This window comes from Herpailurus yagouaroundi, unplaced genomic scaffold, assembly GCF_014898765.1.
Source record: "Herpailurus yagouaroundi ecotype Mexico unplaced genomic scaffold, PumYag 161, whole genome shotgun sequence".
In the NCBI taxonomy this organism is placed as follows: domain Eukaryota; kingdom Metazoa; phylum Chordata; class Mammalia; order Carnivora; family Felidae; genus Herpailurus; species Herpailurus yagouaroundi.
Window position 1 is genome coordinate 16,305,784 of NW_024412402.1, and position 18,940 is coordinate 16,324,723.

Consider the following 18,940-nt stretch of genomic DNA (forward strand, 5'->3'; position numbering starts at 1 on the left):
CAGGGGCCAGCGTGTGGATTGAGGGTGGAGTTTTGGAACAAGCCTTTGACAAAGTCTCTGGTTCACTGGAGCGCTGCCTGCCCGAATACTCCAACTCTTGAGTGTGCTTACTGTGGAGCTCTACGACCGTATAGCAGACGCCTCTCTGGATCTCGACCTGTTCACCTAGCCCCTCCCAGGTCAGAAGCAGCGACCCCACTAAGGTGATCTCATCATACAGAAACTGATGACTGAGCTAGAACTCCACCACTCAGCCATCAACACGACCTTACCCCAGATCGGAAGCCCCCGGTCTCTCTTCCCTTGACACCCCAATGCTATCTCCAGCCTAGGAAAGTGAGCGAGTGTGTGTGTACACGCGCGAGTGGACGGGTGGGTGGGCGGTGGGGGACTAGATCTTCAGGTAAAAAGAACTGCAGAAAATTCAGAAGCAGTCCGGACGGAGGAGAGGGGATCATGGTTTCTCCCCACGGCTCCCCGTGGGAAAGACCGTTATCAGGATGTGCACGAGTTTTGCATCAACCCCTCCTCTTTTCTTGAACTTGCCTTTACAGAAACAATGTTGCTCTCTTTGTCTTTGTCCTGGACTATCTGATTCATTCAGTCTCCTCAAGAAGGTAAAACAATTTAATAGACAATGTCAGAGCACAGTAATGCAAAAGTATGCAAATCGATGCCAGAGGTATGCATATAGCTGTTAAATGCCTGGGAGCCTGGGGCTCCGCCCCCCCTCCGGTTTTATCCTTGTTCTTAGCCTCCTGCAAGAACTAGTAGATTAGAGCGTCTGAAGCAGGACTCCGGTTCAAGACTCGGCACCTTGTCCCCTGGCCTCTCGGCTGCCAAACGGGCGGCCGCGGGGTAAAGGGGTGGACGTGCCATGCAGTTATTCCCCACCCACTCCCAACTTCCGCTCCAAACCACCCCAGCCTCCAGCACTGCGCCGCTAAGACCCCGGACTTGGGAGGAAATGAAAGCCAGGGCTTTGACAGCCAGGGGAGTGTTCTTGCTCTTTTGCCTAAGGGCCGTTAAAAGAGAGATGGGATTCTTGTTTTAAAGTCAGTCATAAGGGCAGAGTCCGACAGAGCCTCGCCCCTCATCTTGGCTGCTTTGAGAAAGGAGGGAAACTCTCCTGCGGTGTCCAGAACCCGACCCAGGACGCGGGGCGCGGGGCGGGGACTCCAACTTGCGCGCTACGCAACTCTAGTCTCTGGCCCTGCTAGTGGCCATCCGGGTGGGGATGGGAGGGTGGAAGGAGGCGGATTAATCCCTTAATTACGCCGTGATCGGCGTGGCACCTGCTTTCCGCCCGCCCAGCTCCCGGGGGACCCCGGCACTGGGGGGTGGAGAGAAGGACGAGGGAAGGAGGAGGGCACGCGGAGGCACGCACCGTACCCAGGCGCGCCGGCAGGAGAGCGGCACCGTGGCTGGGGCAGTGCGCAGAGGCTGTGGAGGGGCTTTCGGCTCCCGGCCCGCGGGTCTCAGACCCAGGGGCTGGGCCCCGAGCCCCCCGCCCCGGTCCCAGTTGGGTCGCGCCATGCTGCGCTACCTGCTCAAAACACTGCTGCAGATGAACTTGTTCGCGGACTCCCTGGCGGGGGACATTTCCAACTCCAGTGACCTGCTCTTCGGCTTCAACTCCTCGGTAGCGGCGCTCAACCACAGCCTGCTGCCCCCCGGCGATCCCTCTTTCAACGGTAAGACCTTGCTCCATGGGGACCTCAGATCAAGGGATGGTGTAAGGTGGGAGGGCGTCGTGGAAGGGGAGGTCAAAGAGCTCCTGTCCCGATAACTGGGACCAAGGGGCGCCTCCTAGCGCCTCCTCCGGGTTGGGGACCAGGGGATAATTTGGAGCTTCTAGCACCCGAGTGGAGGTATCGACGGAAGATCGAGGGCTTGGGAGGAGATGGCTGCTAAGTCCGTTGCTCTCCACCTGCCCCATCGACCGCCACTGTCGCCCCAAGTGAGGAGAACCGTGGCTGGTGACGGGCAACTACGGAGCTTAGAGTGGCTGGGACCCACTGCAGAGAGGGCAGAGGAGGGAACGCGGTGGCCAAGCCGCGCCACTTAGTGACTCACCCAGGTAGCAAGTTTTCCTTCGGGACCCTAAGTTTTCCAAGAGCTCACTTAGGATTAGGGTGAGGAGGCTAAAATGTTGGGTGTGTTTACTACAGAGGGCGACAGACGCCGAGACCGTTTTAGGGAAACTCAGAAGTTTGCCCCTCAGAGGTGGAACTCACCCCGGCCCACCCCGCGGAACTGCGGCGGGCTGGCTGCGCCGGCGGCGAGGTCGTTACCGCTAATTACGGTGATTAATAAATGACTAGACAGCGCGCTCGCCCCTAGCGCGGCGGGGAGGCGGCCAGAGTTGATCTCCCGGAGTCTGGGGAGAGGCCCGATCGCGCCCCCTGCGAGCGGTGTCGGGAATCCCCCGCTTTCCCGGACCTCTTTGCGGGTGATTTCCCCCGTGGTTCCTCCCCAGTCCCCATCCCTTGACATCCACCCACTCGAATCTAGGGGCAGCACGGTCCTGGAAACTCGAAGATGACGGTAAAGGAGACCTAGACAATGTGCATGTGTTTGTGTCTGGGGTACTCCAGGTGCTGGGGGAGGAGCCCCAGAGCGCTATTAGCATGATCATTAGCTATTCATTAGCTGCTGTCTGAGCCTCTCCTGAGACCGGGAATGACAGGGAAGAAATTCCAGGGAAAGGGCGCCTGCAGCTGTGTCTACAGGAATTAGGGGGAAAGGGCCGACCAGAAGGGTGTGGTATGTACACGAAGGAGCAGGGACGAAGAAAGTGGAAATGAGCCGGAGGTCTCCAAATTCCTGACCCGCTGTAGATTCCCAGGAGGGTAGGCGCAGAGAGAGCCCTTCTCACAGACGCCCCAGACACACCTCCGTTCCCCCAGCGCTCTTAGGGTGTAGGCTCCACCATACACTGCCTCATTCAAGCTGGAAAATGTAAGGAGGTTTGTAGGGAAGGCGTTGATGGCCACATTTTGCAAGTGAGGAAACAAATTCAGAAAAGATGAAAAGACCCCAGGGGTCAGAGAAGCAACATAAAGCTTAGCAATAACAAACCTATTTCCAGTACACTCTAATGATTTGTGAAGGGGAACGAGGGATATTGGGGCCTGTTAGAATCTGAGTCAGGTATAGACTATAGTAGCCAAGATAAGCTAAGGTAGGCCAGGGAGGGAGAGCCCTCAAGTCATCACAGAATTGACATATATATTGAGCCTTCCCTCAATTGCTTTACATATATTATGATCTGAAGACAACCCTGTCACTACTCCCATATTTAAAATAAATAAACTGAGACTCAAACAAATTCAATAATTTGCCCAAGTTCTTGCAGCCAGGAAGTGTCAAATCTGAGATCCCAGCCCTACTTGGTTCCAGGACGACCCCTGAGCTCTTCACCACTCTAGTGTCGCTCAGGATGGAGGTCTGTCTAAACCGGACAGGGACGAGGTGCAGGGGAAGAGACGACCGAGAAGCAGAGATCTCCATTTGGAAGGAAGCAACCGGAGAAAAATTACTCCCTTCCCTAAGTAGGAGGGACACTAATCTGGTCCTAGCCAGTTAAATAAATTCTCCCCGGGACAATACCAGCATGGGGCCACCTCCTTCCGGCCTAGTCTCCATAAGAACTTCTCAGGGTAGGGGTCGGGAAATGAAACCCGATCCCACACGAAGCGTGAAGCTACAGGGAGGTCCCTGCGGATTTTGGAACAGAGTGGGAGGGGCGCGGGCGGGGAAGGGTAAGGTAGAGAACAGAAGCGGGGATAGTCCCTGGTTATCGGAGGACACCAAATCACGCGAGGCAGCAGCGGCGCCTACTGGCCGCCATGGGTTACGAATCCACTTCAGGAGAAGCTGGAAGTGTCTGAGCCTAACGGGTTCCAGGATCCTGGATCCCAAGGCAAGTGCAGAGGATGAAGCCAGCAGAAGTCTGTAGGCCAAGTGAGAGGCAGGAACAGAACATCCAGGTGAATGGATCTGATGAGACAGGAAGGAGAGGAATCCCCTTCCCAGTGGTTCTTAGCCTCTATCCGTCGATCAACCTGTAGAATAATCTGTTGAAAACTTTGCACCTCTAGAAAAGGAGCCACTACTAACATTTTCACTACCATTTTCACTCAAGTCCTGTGACTCTACAGGTTTTTCCAAGCATGATTGTCTGGGGTGTCAGTAAGAGGGGCACCTGGCTGGCTCAGTTGGGAGAGCAGGTGACTCTTGATCTCAAGGTTGTGAGTTGGAGCCCCATGTTGGGCATTGAGTTTACTTAATAAAAAAATTGTTTTTTTTTTTTTAAGAAATGAAAAAGAAGAAAAAGGGCTCCATGTCCATTCATGGGCTCCAGGTTAAGAACCCCTTCTAGTCCAGTCTCTAGTCGGATCAGTCTCCTCTTACCTTTCCTAAGGGAGGGACTCCAGGCTTGTCCCCATTCTCCATTTTTATGACCCGCAGCCATGCAGAGGGCCAAGAAACAAGTGTTAGCTCTGGTGCAGGTCTTCAGGGGCAAGGACAATCTGAAAACCAGTGAGGGTGGGAGACTGAATAACAGTGGGCTGTCACTCAAACTTGGCCAGAGAGAAGGCTAGTGTCTGTCTTTGGGCAGCCTAGAAAGCCAGCCTAGGAGTTGGTGTCCTGATTCCTCTACCGATCTGCCTGTTTGTAACGTGTGTCCTCACCAGCCCAAGAACGTGGGAGTGCCTTCCCAGAGGAGACAATGGACCCTACAGAGAAAGGGTGGGCAGGGTGGGCAGGAGTGGTTATTTTTCTCTCTGGAGCCTCAATCTCTCCCCTAATTTCCCGGTCTAAATGCTCTGTGCCAACACCCCTACTCTTAGCGTCAAGGGTCGAGCCGGAGGACGCGATGCCGCGCATCGTGGAGCAGCCGCCTGATCTGTTGGTCTCCAGAGGCGAGCCGGCCACTCTGCCCTGTCGCGCGGAGGGCCGGCCCAGGCCCAACATCGAGTGGTACAAGAATGGGGCGCGAGTGGCCACTGCGCGCGAGGACCCGCGCGCGCACCGCCTGCTGCTGCCCAGCGGGGCACTCTTCTTCCCGCGCATCGTTCACGGGCGCCGCGCGCGGCCCGACGAAGGTGTCTACACTTGCGTGGCGCGCAACTACCTGGGGGCAGCGGCTAGTAGAAATGCCTCGCTAGAAGTGGCAGGTGAGAGTCCGCACTGTCCGCTGATTGCTTCCCCAGCCTAGGGGAGGCGGGAGGGTACCAGATAATCCGATCCAGAACCAGCCCGATCTCAGCTCCTTCAACATCTTCTTTGGAGACCGTGACCTTTGGTCTCTAACATCCATGCCTTGACCGGAGGGAGGAAGTGGCCCTGGTATTTTGGCCCCTGGGCAAGAGTTCCCGTCTGCGGTGATACAGCCCTCCCCAAAACAATTGCCTTGTGTCTTAACCCAGTTACTCCTGTTTATTCCCCTGGTCATTCATTCTCACTGTCTCTTTGTCTCTGTCTCTGTCCTTGTCTGTCTGTCTCTCTTTACAGTCCTCCGTGATGATTTCCGGCAGTCTCCTGGGAACGTGGTGGTGGCAGTGGGGGAGCCAGCGGTAATGGAATGCGTGCCCCCCCGTGGCCACCCGGAGCCTTCCGTGTCTTGGAAGAAGGACAGTGCAAGACTCAAGGAGGAGGAGGGAAGGATCACGGTGAGGAGGCGTGCCCTGGCTAGGGATCTGACTAAGGGCCAGGGCCAGAGCCATCATGAGAGGTGGAGCCACAGGTTAGGGGGTTGGGTATGTCTCAAAGGAGGAAGCAGTGAATCTCAGGGTCTTGGAGGGGCGAGGAATAATGTCTTAGATGTGGTAAGGCAGGAGATTTAAGGTCAGGGTATCAGCTGACCAGAGGCTGAGAGGCAGCTATTAAGTAAGGGATAAGTTAAGGATGGATAGGAAGAAACTGGTATGAATTAGGTGGGGAGCAAGATGCCCCAGGGACTTGTGGGAGGTGGTTTGGGCTGTGGGAACAAACACAGACCTGAGCCCCACCTTGGGTAAATCACTTAAGGATTCCTTATCTGATAAGTGAGTCAACTTTACAGGTTTTCATTAGTTTACTAGGAGGATCAAATAGATAAATATACTTTGATGGTTACAAAAGACCAAAGTTACCATTATTACTCTGCAGATTCGTGGAGGGAAGCTGATGATGTCACATACACTCAAGAGTGATGCAGGGATGTATGTGTGTGTGGCCTCCAACATGGCAGGAGAACGGGAGAGTGGGGCAGCCGAACTTGTGGTCCTGGGTAGGCACAGGGAGTTTGGGGATTATGCGGGTGTGCAGCCTGGGCAGTAAGAAGCTGTGCAGATCCCTTGATGATTCACTCCTTCCCGATCCATAGAGCGACCCTCATTCCTGCGTAGACCTGTGAATCAGGTGGTCCTGGCAGATGCCCCTGTGGATTTCCCATGTGAGGTGCAAGGAGATCCGCCACCTCGTCTAAGATGGCACAAGGAAGATGGGGAACTACCCACAGGCAGGTGAGAAGCCCCCTCCTCCTGCCTGTAAGGAGACCCAACCACTCAAGAGCACACCCTGCCCTAGAAAAGGGACAGGCAGACACCCTCTCACTCGACAGCTCAGAGAAATCTGTTACCCTGGAGCCTGTGGCCCCTCCCCTCTCCAGTCCCCAGCTCCTTTTATGGGTCCATGGGTACCAGCCTCTGTCCCCGTTGAGGCCTACCTTGTCTTTACGTACCCTGATCCTGGTGTCTGTCTGGGGGAGAGAGAAGGGGTCTCTAGCTGTGGCCAACCCATTCTGGGGGTGGGGAGTGGAGCAGGTATGAGATCCGGAGTGACCACAGCCTTTGGATCGGGCGTGTGAGTGCGGACGATGAGGGGACGTACACCTGTGTGGCTGAGAACAGCGTGGGCCGTGCCGAAGCATCTGGCTCCCTCAGTGTTCACGGTGAGGGCCGGCCTGGGACTGTCAGAAGCAGGGATGAAATGAGGGACCAGGGAGGATGGGATGAAGAGGAGAATGAGGGACAAAGGACAGAATGGGAGATATGGTGGTGGTGGGGCATCCCTTGACACTTCTAGAAGGAGAGAGCTGAACAGGCTGGAACAAGAGATGGATATCTGCTCTTACTTAAGCCAAGCTTGGGCTTCTCTCTCCTGTTCCCTCAGTCTCCCTTCTGAGTACCCTGACTCCCTGTTCCTTTATCCCCTCCCCCTTCCCAGTCCCTCCCCAGCTGGTCACCCAGCCCCAGGACCAGATGGCAGCTCCTGGAGAGAGCGTGGCTTTCCAATGCGAGACCAAAGGAAACCCCCCACCTGCCATCTTCTGGCAGAAGGAGGGAAGTCAAGTAGGTGGCCAGCTGCATGGTGGGCCTTCCCACAATCTTCTCCTCTGGGTCTTAGCCTCCCCGCTTCTGTATTCTCTGCACACTTCTCTCTGTTTTACCTTTGGTCCTCCCAGAAACCCTTGCAGGTTATTTGGGTGGGTCAAATAAGATAATGAATATAAAAGGGCTAGCTAACATACCGAACACTTAAAAAAAAAAAAAAAACAACCTGATAATATGTTTAGGTGAAAGGAAATAGTCCTGTATGGTAATTCCTTGGAGAATCCTTCTATTTTAGGCAAGGCTGCCCTGAGGATGTAGCACATCCACTTGGATGCCTCCTCTCCCAGACACCTGGGGTCTGGGCTTTAATATGCTGCTCTGGAAAGTGTGTACTGTACCAAAGCTGTTCAGCCAACAGCATTACTTGCTCATCATTTTACAAGGGACTTCCACCAGGGGGAGCTCACAGGCACCCCTCTCCAATCTTCGCAAACAAATTGCTGATTGCACAACAGGAAGGAATATTAACTGAAGTTACAACACCAGTCCCGCCCACTAGGTGAAAGGTGGGCATTTTGCTCCTAGGAAGCAGGGTCAGTATAATAAAATAAGTCTGCCTAACTCCACCTCCCTGGAAAACCAGCTCTCCCACTACCTCATTTCAAATCCACAGCCACAATTTTCCAATATCTTCTCTAGCATCTGGGATTGCTGTATTTTAAATGAATAAAAATGCTGGTGGTAGTAGAGGGTGGGAGTAGGTATCCATCAGGGGATCAGCCTGGTGCCATTTACCTGTGACCCAACCACCTTCCCTACCTTCCATGTATCTAGGTAACGTAAAATGTTAAAGCCAGAAAGAAGGGGAAAGTTTTTGACAATTATCACACAATGCATTAAAAGATTTTCATATGTTTAATCATTTAATCCTCATGACTATCCTCATGACTATCAACTTTGTGGAAACTGGGGCTCAGGAAGGTTAAATATGTTGCTCAGAGTTTCCCAACTAGTAATCACAAAGCTAGGAAGTGCACCCCAATATCATCTCATAAAATTTCCACATTTTTGTGAGTCAATCTAACTATTTTGCCCAAGGTCATATAACTGGCTGGGGACAGTATGAACTAGAACCTTAGGGATTCTCTGAATTCGGGGGTTGATGGGAATGGGGATCTCTCTGCCAGCTGCCTGTTCATTCCTTATCTCGGTTCCTTGCTTTGTCCACAGGTCCTGCTTTTCCCCAGTCAGCCACTTCAGCCCAAGGGGCGCTTCTCAGTCTCTCCCAGAGGCCAGCTCAACATTACTGATGTGCAGAGTGGGGACGCTGGCTACTATGTGTGTCAGGCTGTTAGTGTGGCCGGCAGCATCCTGGCCAAGGCCCTGTTGGAGGTAAAAGCAGGTAAGTGCTCATGGAGAGAGGCCTGGCCCCATGGCCTGGAAGGAAATCATGGCTTAAGGACATCTGTTTTTCTTGGGTTCTGTATCATATGTCTGCAAGGGGAGGGGCGTGTTCCTGAGACATGGCCTTGAAGTTAGGAAATCAGCTACAGAAGCCAGTAATAGATGGCTGGTTCCAGGCAGAGACTACAGACGGTTATCGAAACCCTTCCAATCTCCAGGGGAAGGAGGGCTGAAGGAGCAGAGAAGGAGGACAAGGGGCTGGTTTCCTGAACCCAGGATCCTCTCCTGAGGTGCCCAAGTTCTTCCTCTCTCAGCCTCCTCCTTGGACGGGCTGCCTCCCATCATCCTCCAGGGACCAGCCAATCAGACGCTGGCACTTGGCTCCTCTGTGTGGCTGCCATGCAGAGTGACTGGGAACCCTCAACCTAGCATCCAGTGGAAGAAGGACGGGCAGTGGCTGCAGGGGGACGACGTGCAACTCAATCTAATGGCCAACGGTACCCTGTACATCGCCAGGGTGCAGGTGAGTCTCACCCCTGGGCCCCGAGTAACCGAGAATGGCCACACAGTCCACATGCCCAAATCTCGGAAGTACCCTCTGGGACTAACTCCATTTCTACTCCTCTGCTTAGACTGCCTAAAGTGTACAATGCCCTCACCACCCTTCTGTATACCCACCGCCACCCCCTTGCCCTACCTTGATCCACTCTGTTTGCCAGTCCTCTCCCCTCTCCCGCAGGAGATGGACATGGGTTTCTACAGCTGTGTGGCCAAGAGTTCCACAGGGGAGGCCACATGGAGTAGCTGGCTTAGGAGGCGGGGTGAGTTTTGTCTGTCCCCTTGCTTTGCCAGCACCTTCATCCAAACCTGCTTCGAAGGTACTCAGTACCTCCCTGAGCCCCAGAACTGATTTATCTTCCAAATGCCACGGCCATGGTGGTGAGGAGGAGCTTGACACAAGTGATGCCCTTGGGAGGCAGATGTGAGGAGGGGTCAGTTCAGTAACCACGTCCCCGTCTCCACCATTACCAATGCCACAGCCCCAGAGCTTCTCTGGGAAGGAGGCTGGTGACGCAGGTGCCGTCCCTTTCCCATCCTTCTACTGAAAGATTATCGCCTCACTGCAGAGGACTGGGGAGTTTCATCAGAGCCCCCTACGGAGCCCAGTACCCCTCCAGGGCCTCCCTCTCAGCCACTGGTCACTGAGATCACCAAGAACAGCATTACCCTGACCTGGAAGCCCAACCCGCAGGCGGGGGCCACAGTCACCTCTTACGTGATAGAGGCCTTCAGGTATGGAGAAAATGTTGAAAGCAAACCTGGAAAGTTGGAAGAAGGGAATCTTATGTCCTTAGGGTCTTTGCTATGGTGGGGAGAGTTTTGCCAGTTCCCTCTCCCAGGGCAAGGAGATAGTAGGGGGCCACAGAGAATGGATGAGGGGTCCCCAGGCTCAGACAAGTCTGTCACCCCATTCCTGTTGCAGCCAAGCAGCTGGCAACACGTGGCGGACAGTGGCAGATGGCGTGCAGCTGGAGACACACACTGTCAGCGGTCTGCAGCCCAACACCATCTATCTGTTCCTGGTACGAGCTGTGGGAGCCTGGGGCCTCAGTGAGCCCAGCCCCGTCTCTGAGCCTGTCCGCACCCAGGGTGAGTAGGGCCAGAGTCCCTGGCTCAAGGCTATGACATGAAATGCTGCAGAGCACGCCTCCCCCCAAACCACGGGAGCACAGCCACTCTCTTCTGCTGTGTCATGTCTCTACTGTGGCCCAGCCTGGAGTAGGTCAGGCCTCCCTCTCATCTAGGGACAAGAGAAGAGGGGATTACCCACAGACAACGTAGCTTATGAGGACTGGAAGGGACACTGGAGAGTTCATCTTCATGTTAGAGATGAGGAACTGAGGTCTTTAAAGGCTACATATGTGGTTATGCAGAAACTAGATTCACATTCGCTGGACACACAGGCCCACCTCTGGAAGCTATTCCCCTGACCAGCCCCCTCCTGAGGCTGGGGTGTGCTCTGGAGGACTGAGGATACAGTCGGTACAGCACACTTTCAGTCTGACTCTATCCTTGGTGGCCCTTGCTGAGTGGGCTTTTTGGTCAATAGACAGCAACCCATCCAGGCCAGTGGAGGACCCATGGAGAGGCCAGAGGGGACTGGCTGAAGTGGCCGTGCGTATGCAGGAGCCCATAGTCCTTGGGCCCCGGACCTTGCAGGTGTCCTGGACTGTGAGTGTGGCATGGGGACGAGGTTAAGGGCAGGGACGATGATGGGGGTGGTAGAGATCTCCAAGAATGGGTACGGGAAAGTGGGAAGTGAGTGGCTGGGAAAGACAGGTAAGTGGAGGAGGGACAGGACCTGGAGGACTTGTGTGGTCCTTACTTCTCCTTCTGGTATGCTTTGTCCTGTCTCCTGTAGGTAGATGGCCCAGTCCAGCTGGTGCAAGGTTTCCGAGTGTCTTGGAAGGTAGCAGGCCCTGATGGGGGACACTGGACAGTACTGGACCTACAGTCCCCAAGCCAGCAAAGTACTGTGCTAAGTGGACTCCCCCCAGGGACCCAAATTCAGATCAAGGTGCAAGCCCAAGGCCAAGAGGGGCTGGGGCCTGAAAGTCCCTTCATGACCAGAAGCATTCCTGAGGAGGGTAAGGGAGGTGGTGCACAGAGCTGACGAATAGACAACAGGAAAGAGGGAGTGGGGGAGGATAAAGGTTTGCAGGGGGAGAGCAAGGGGAGTTGTGGAAAGAAAAGATACCTTCCTTCCCTAAGATGTCAACCTGGGAGGGGGCAGGTTGGGGCAGGAAGGGTAGCTGGCATGACTGTGTCTTTCTCACCATGCTCTACCCTGGCCCAGCCCCCAGTGGTCCCCCCCAGGGAGTGACAGTAGCCCTGGGGGGTGAAGGCAACAGCAGTGTCACAGTGTCCTGGGAACCTCCACTCCCTTCCCAGCAAAATGGGATCATCAAGGAATACCAGGTACAGGGTTTGAGAAGGGACTGGGGAGGGGAGGGAGAGGGAGGACCTAGGGGCTAGCATTAGGGAGGAGGAAACCCAGGACTGGCTTTGGGGTTGGAGATGAGGTTGGGGGAAAGGAGAGAGGTTTCAAGAGTATCCCTCCAGACTGAACGATGCCTGGCTAAGCCCCGTCTACCATTCAGAGCTTCAAGTTTCCACGTGAGGCCAGGATCCCATTGCAGACTCTCTGAACCCGGGTCTCCTCTCCCCAGATATGGTGCCTGGGCAATGAGAGTCGCTTCCACCTCAACCGGTCTGCGGCAGGCTGGGCACGCTCCGCGGTGCTCCGGGGACTGCTGCCCGGTGTTCTCTACCGGACCCAGGTCGCGGCGGCCACCAGCGTGGGCGTAGGCGTGGCCAGTGCCCCGGTGTCAGTGCAACTGCGTGAGTCCGGGGGTGGGAGTGGGAATGGGAGTGGGGGTGGGGGTGGGCGCGCTGGGGAACTGAAGTGGGGTCCTAGTGTAACCGTGCCTGCGGGGTCAGGGATGACCCCTTCCTCGCTCCCGGGTTTCCAGGCCCCTAGTCCCCTCACCTCTCTGACCCCTACAGCTTCCCCGCCGGGATTGGAGCCTGGGCTTGAGGTGGGCCCGGGGCTGGCGGAGCGGCTGGCGAGGGTGCTGCGGGAGCCTGCCTTCCTCGCGGGCAGCGGCGCCGCGTGCGGGGCGCTGCTCCTCGGGCTCTGCGGCGTCCTCTACCGGCGCCGGAGGCAGCGCAAGGAGCTCAGTCACTACACGGGTGAGCGGGACCTGGGGGGGCCTGCGCGGGCCGAGGGGCGCACTTGGGCTTTGGGAAGACCGAGAGGAGCGCCTTGGAGTGGGCGGAGCCTGGAGGGAGGGAGGCGGGCGGAACCGAGAGCGGGACGGGAGGGGCTCACGGCTCGGTGAGTGGGGGGGCGGGGGAGTCAGAAGGAAGGGGTCGCACCACAGCTCAGCCCCTTGCAGAGGGGCGGGGTAGGCAAAGATGGGGCAGGGAGCCGACGGGACTGGGGGAACGGCGGGGTCCGTACCTGAATCTGGGGACAGGGGTAAAATTTCCCCCTGAGATGCCTCGATAAGACAGCGGGCTTTGCCATCCGTCTCTGTATAGAAGGGGCAATTCTGGAGAGGGGGAAAACTCACTTCCTGAAAGGCGGGGCCTAGCAGCAGGTGGGTGGCCAGGACACTGGACGTTAAATTGTGGGGCGGGATCTGGGTGGAAAGGTGGGGCCCGCTGAGAGGGGCGACTTGATTTCTGCTACTCCCCCATAAGGGGCGTGTCTGGAGAGATTCAGAGGTCTCTGAGATCAGCCCCCCCCCCCCCCATCTTGGCTACACATAAGAATCACTTGGAAACTTTAGAAAAATACTGATGCTTGAGTCCCACTCCTAGAAATTCTGATGAAATTGGTCCAGGGTACAGGTTGAGTGGTGGAATTGGGACCGGGGCCAAGAAGGGGACAAGAATGTGAGTATTTCTGACCCTTTCTCCATTTACCCTCCTCTTTCTCCCATGGATTCGTTTTCGGAAGCTTCCTTTGCCTACACACCTGCAGGTAAGATATCTCTGCTCCAGTGGGGTTCAGACCCCAAGTACGGGCCCTTCTCTCACTCAGTGTCCCCCTCATCTTCCCCAGTGTCCTTCCCACACTCAGAGGGCCTCTCTGGAGCCAGTTCCAGGTAATCCTCTTAATTCATCTCTCAAGGATAATCCCCTCCATCAAGAGACTATTCTCCTTCCTCCCCAGGCCTCAGTGCCTCCCCACGCTGCCTACCACCTGTCACCCCCAAACTCTCCATCACTGCCCTAGGACTCCTGGTTACTCTTACATTCGCTGGCCTGTTCGGGCTCTCAGTCCCCAGCGTTCACGTGCTTTCCCTCAGGCCACCCATGGGCCTTGGCCCCGCCCCCTACCCATGGCTAGCAGACTCGTGGCCCCACCCATCATCTCGAAGCCCCTCAGCCCCGGAGCCCAGGGGAAGCTGCTGCCCCAGCAATCCTGACCCAGATGACAGATATTACAATGGTGAGGAGTTCTAATTCTCTCAGGGGCACACCTGGCCCCCAACACCCTTCTCTCCTCTCAACCTACTGGGGCAAACTGAAGGGAGCCGAGGATTGCCAGTCTTCCTGAGGTTGGTCAGTCCTTCGGGAGGATATGAGTTGGGGGAGCCTCTCTCATGCCTAACCTTCACCCCGGTTTGGAAGTAAGGTTTGGGAAGGGGGAGAAGTTGGTCCGGTGGGATCTCCTTTTGCCCTCCATTCTCCTGTTGTCCGCTATTTTTCTGTCTCTGCCCCCTGCCCCTTGCCTCCCCCCCTGGCCTCCCTCTTTCTCCTCCTCAGAAGCAGGAATCTCCCTGTACCTGGCTCAGACGGCCCGGGGTCCTGCCGCCCCGACTGAGGGTCCTGTCTACAGCACCATTGACCCAGCTGGGGAGGAGCTGCAGACCTTCCACGGGGGATTCCCCCCAAATCCCTCAGGGGATCCAGGCACCTGGAGCCAGTACGCTCCTCCAGAATGGAGCCAGGGGAACAGTGGTATGACTGTGGTTCCAAATACCCCCCCCCCTTTTAGCTCTGAGCAGAGGATCCCCAAAGAATATCCTCTACCGTTCCCCTCTGGGACCTAGCCCAGCACTTTCTTCTGACATTCTCATCTGCCTCCTATCTTGGTGTGTCCCCATCCTACCCTCCTCAGGAGCCAGGGGAGGCAAAGCAAAGCTTCTGGGAAAACCTGTGCAGATGCCCTCTCTCAACTGGCCAGAAGCCCTGCCACCACCTCCCCCTTCCTGTGAACTGAGCTGCCTCGAAGGGCCTGAGGAGGAGCTGGAGGGCGGGTAAGGATGTGCCCTGCTGCGGCTGCCCTATACAGATGGGACTGCAGGGCCTCCTGCAGGGGGAGGGCAGAGGTGCTGGGAGAGGAAGGGAAGAGGGCAACTGGAAGGCCAAGGGGAAGGTATGGAAGCTACTCAGTCACCCCTGTTTGCCCCCAGCTCAGAGCCAGAAGAGTGGTGTCCACCAATGCCTGAGAGGAGCCACCTGGCAGAGCCCAGCTCCAGTGGAGGGTGCTTGGTCCCTCCGTCCCAAGGGGAAGCCCCCTCTCCCACATCTTCCTATGGACAGCAGTCCACAGCCACTCTTACCCCCTCACCTCCTGACCCTCCCCAGCCCCCCACTGACATCCCCCATCTCCACCAGATGCCCAGGTAGGGAGGTATATGATGCCTTGCACATTATAGGCCCTGGGTACATATCTATGGAGTGGATGACTGGATGGATAGATGAATGGATGGATGGATGGATGGATGGATGAATCTGGGACGCAGAGGTCTCATGGCCACGTCACAGTAGAAGTGTGATTTGGGAAGGAACGTGGAGGCTGACAAGGTCTCTCACTCCCTTCAGACTGTTTCTCCATTGGACTGGTTCTGCAAGCTTCTCAGGCATTTCAAAGACATGGCTCTCCTCATACTTCACTAGCTGGGGAGCCTTGTTGGGGGCAGGCTGTGCCTTTTTCGTCTGAGTGTCTAGCACATGGTAGGCACTTAGCGTTTGTCACGTGAACAAATGCTGAGGCCTCATGTCATTGCAGGAGGGTGCCCCTTGGTCCAAGTTCCCCTCTCAGTGTATCCCAGCCCACTCTGAGTAGCCATGAAGGGAGGCCTGCTGGCCTGGGTGCTGGACCCACAGCCTCCTATCACCTCAGCCCCAGCCCTGTCCCGAGTACAGCCAGCAGTGCCCCAGGTGAGTCTGCAGAAGCCTTAACCTGCTCCTACTTCTCCATACCCTTCGGAAGCTTCTTTCTTCTTCATCCTCAAGCCTGTTTCCTGATCCTCTGTCTCACCTGCTCTTCCTGTACCCTAATGCTACAGGGAGAACCCGGCAGGTCCCTGGGGAGATGACTCCTCCACTTCAAGCGCCCCGTGCCCGAATCCGGAAACCCAAGGCTGTTCCCTACCGACGGGAGCACAGTCCTGGGGGTGAGGGTGCCAGGGGCCTGAGAGATGGTGAAAGGAGGGGGAACAGGCAGGAAACCAAGGGTGAGCTCTGCTTGGGGGGGGGTGGTGCTGGAGGAGGAAGCAGGTGCACCCAAATCTTGGGCTGTTCAGTCGCAGCCTCCTGGTGCCAGGGAGTAGGAGTGGGAGGAGGACTGGTATCAGGAGGAGCGGGAGACTCTGCTGAAAACAGGTCTCTCCCCAGACTTGCCCCCGCCGCCCTTGCCGCCACCAGAGGAAGAGGCAAGCTGGGCCGTAGGGCTGAGGGCAGCAGGCAGCATGTCCTCCTTGGAACGGGAACAGGAACGCAGTGGAGAGAGGAGAATGGTGCAGGCCGGGCCCTTGGGGGCCCAGCGGGGTCCCCACCTGGATGGTAAGGAGGGCCAGGAAAGGCCAGAAGGTCATCCCTACCCAAGAAGGTGGGACTGGCGGCTAGTGTAGTACAGCCATGAAGGACTAATGTTCACCCAGCTCACCCCTCGTCTTCAGCGGGGTTCATGCACTTGATCAAATCCTACACATGTCTCTGTAGCTCTCTCTGGGAAAGATCCCCAGAAGTTGCCAAGTTGTATAGTTTCCCAGGACTGAAGCCCAGAAGAGGCAAGAATGGGGCTCCGTGTTCTGTCCCTCCTTTCCCAAGGCTTCCTCTGCCCGGGAGCTCCCTCTGGGTGTCTGAGCAGGTGCTACGTCAAGGCCATGTGCTGGGTGTTCTATGTCTCCTCAGCCCCCAGAAGGGCCTGGGCCCTATGCCTGCCCTACACCCTCCTTCCAGATCTGGGATTGCAGTCAAGGTGGCACAGTGGGCAAACAGTGACCTTCTGCTCTCTGCACGGGGCCTGGTGGCCCTTCTCTCTTGTGCTGCAGAAGAGGCCTGGCTCCCTTACAGCCGACCCAGCTTCCTGTCCCGGGGCCAGGGCACCAGCACCTGTTCCACAGCTGGCAGCAACTCCTCCAGAGGCTCCAGCAGCTCCCGAGGCTCCCGGGGCCCTGGACGGAGCCGGAGCCGGAGCCGGAGCCAAAGACCAGGACGGAAACGCGGAGAGGTGGGGGCTGGGGTAGGCAAACTATGGGAGACGAGAAGACGAGGAGGGGCGAGCCAAGGGATGATTGGAAACAGGAAAGGAGAGAAGGGCTTTGTGAGCAAGTGTCAAAAAGGAGGGGACCCAGTGGGTGAGGGGGAAGGGAGGGATCCTGGAGAACAGGTGACAAAGGGTGAGGACAAGGTGATATGTGGAGGAGCCTGGGCTCCCCAGAGGAGAGTGGGTTCAGGAGGAGGGCTGAGGAGAAAAGAGGCACGTCCCCCCCTATAGCCTGTTTGCCAGGGCCTAGGGCCTTGCAAACTAGCCTCTTTCTCTCTCTAGGAACCAAAATGACCCTGGATGAGGATATCAGGAGTTCCACGGGGAAGGGCTTGTCCCTGGGCCGGGAGCCTTGGATGGGAGCCCCTCCCCCTGGTAAATGGGTGTGAGCAGAGAGGAGCAGGGGGGGCCCTCTTCCCTCCCAGCAATGATGCTTAAAAGCCAGAGAGCCAGCTCTTCCTACCTGAAACTTTCCACCTCTTTCTACCTGAAACTCATGTGTAAAAGGGACAAATAAAAAGAGTCTGTTCAGAGCTCTGGGCCCTGCTTGTCTGGTTTCATGCGGGGCATGGGGAAGAAAGACTGCGAGACAGTGTAGACCAAGGCACTCGCTTGAAACTCTTCTGTCAAAAGCACCAGCTGAGGACAGGGGCTAAGAGATGCTGGCCTGGCCTGCCTCCTGAAGGAGCTGAAACTTGTCCCACCTTCAGATAACTAAGCCAGGCTCTCCCTTGGCGCCCTCCTCTGTGGCCTATCTCCTCTCTAGGGGGAAATATGCCCCTAACAATAATAATACAAAAAAAGGAATTGGGGTACCTTGGTGGCTCAGTCGGTTAGGCGTCCAACTTTGGGTCAGGTCATGATCTCATGGTTCGTGGGTTCGAGTCCTGCATCAGGCTCTGTGCTGATAGCTTAAAGCCTGAAGCCCGCTTCAGATTCTGTGTCTCCCTCTCTATCTGCCCCTCCCCCACTCACACTCTGTCACTCTCTCAAAAATAAATAAACATTAAAAAAATTTTAAAAAAATAATAGAAAGGAGTTGATGGGGGAAACCCCAGCCAAGAAGGGAAAACAGGCTTTTGTCAGGCTCCCTGACCCTGGATGTGTGCAAACAGATACCTCCTGGCCAGGCGAGACCCCAATGTGATGGGTTTGGCTGACACAGGATTTTTTAAAATATTGGCCCCGAATGCCATAGTGACCATTGCTCCCCCACCCACAGCCCATGCCACTCACTGGTTTTCTGTGGTTTGTTTCCTTCTCATTTTTTCACCCCCAGGCTCAGGAACTGCTCTGGGCTCTCAGGGGATGGCCACTACTCCCCACCCCCACCCCAAGCCCAGGCCTCTGACCTCTCCTGCCACTTTGACCTAAGTGTGCACAAATCCCTTTTTCTCCTTTGGTCTGGCAAACAGGGTTGGAATGTTTTCAAAAGGAATTTTACCAGGAAACTAAAAGAAAAACAAAATCCAAAAAAGGAAAAGCAAATAGAGAGGAACAGATATGTATCCGGAGCACTGATTTCTCATCCTGAGATTATGACATTCCAGACCAGACTGGCCGGTTGAAGGTAGTTCAGGCAGCACCGTGTCCCCCAGGCCCGGCCTCACGCAGCCTCTGAGTTCAGAGTGGCCTCCAGGTAGAGCTGCCTTGGTTTCGGGGGGGGGGGATTATCACCCCCTTCCAGGGCCTGCTTCCTGATCAGCCCTCCCTAAAGATGTCCTCTGGTGGCCCTGGTCACATGCAGGAGCACCATCCCCTGCAGCTTGTGTGTGTCCTGCCCCTGCCTTTCCCACCAAATTAGAAAAGGTCAGCCCCCACCTGCCCCGCTTTCTGTGTCTCAGGCTTGTCAGTCCTGCTCCATTTCTCTGTGCTGTTGTTTTGTCTGAAGGGTGCTCACCAGGCAACCATTATAGGTGGTCCTACCTTTTGTGGAATCTAGCTACTTTGTCTATTTTAAGAAAACACCTGTTCTTAACCATCCGGGACTGGTCTCTGGGGAGCGGGGCACGGGGACCGCTGAAAACAGGAGTGTCTTCCCAGGACCAGTTGCTACGACCAGCAGACTGGGAAAATCTGATGGACGCGTGTAATTCTTCCCTCAATTGCAGAACAGAAATAAGTGACACGCCCTGAGTGCCAACGA

The 18,940-nt window shown here is 56.0% G+C and overlaps 1 protein-coding gene across 7 annotated transcripts; it reads left to right on the forward strand.

Moving 5' to 3' along the window:
* Positions 1–1,259: 1,259 nt before the first annotated feature.
* Positions 1,260–17,327, forward strand: ROBO3 (roundabout guidance receptor 3). Of its 7 annotated transcripts, none has more exons than XM_040483407.1 (28): positions 1,264–1,694; positions 4,857–5,183; positions 5,521–5,678; positions 6,157–6,277; positions 6,374–6,512; positions 6,813–6,940; positions 7,216–7,340; positions 8,553–8,724; positions 9,041–9,249; positions 9,466–9,547; positions 9,836–10,019; positions 10,210–10,376; positions 10,837–10,958; positions 11,149–11,374; positions 11,584–11,705; positions 11,957–12,128; positions 12,294–12,479; positions 13,252–13,275; positions 13,357–13,399; positions 13,604–13,746; positions 14,064–14,258; positions 14,419–14,557; positions 14,714–14,926; positions 15,313–15,464; positions 15,593–15,760; positions 15,921–16,088; positions 16,580–16,758; positions 17,077–17,327. In XM_040483407.1, the coding sequence occupies exons 1-28, from the start codon at positions 1,535–1,537 to the stop codon at positions 17,086–17,088; spliced, it is 4,236 nt and encodes a 1,411-aa protein (XP_040339341.1). In that variant the 5' UTR covers positions 1,264–1,534; the 3' UTR covers positions 17,089–17,327. The 7 variants fall into 7 exon arrangements, with proteins under 7 accessions (XP_040339343.1, XP_040339337.1, XP_040339340.1 ...); XM_040483408.1 differs by having other exon boundaries at positions 9,854–10,019; positions 15,593–15,700; XM_040483403.1 differs by having other exon boundaries at positions 1,263–1,694; positions 13,252–13,399.
* The last annotated feature ends 1,613 nt before the right edge of the window (positions 17,328–18,940 follow it).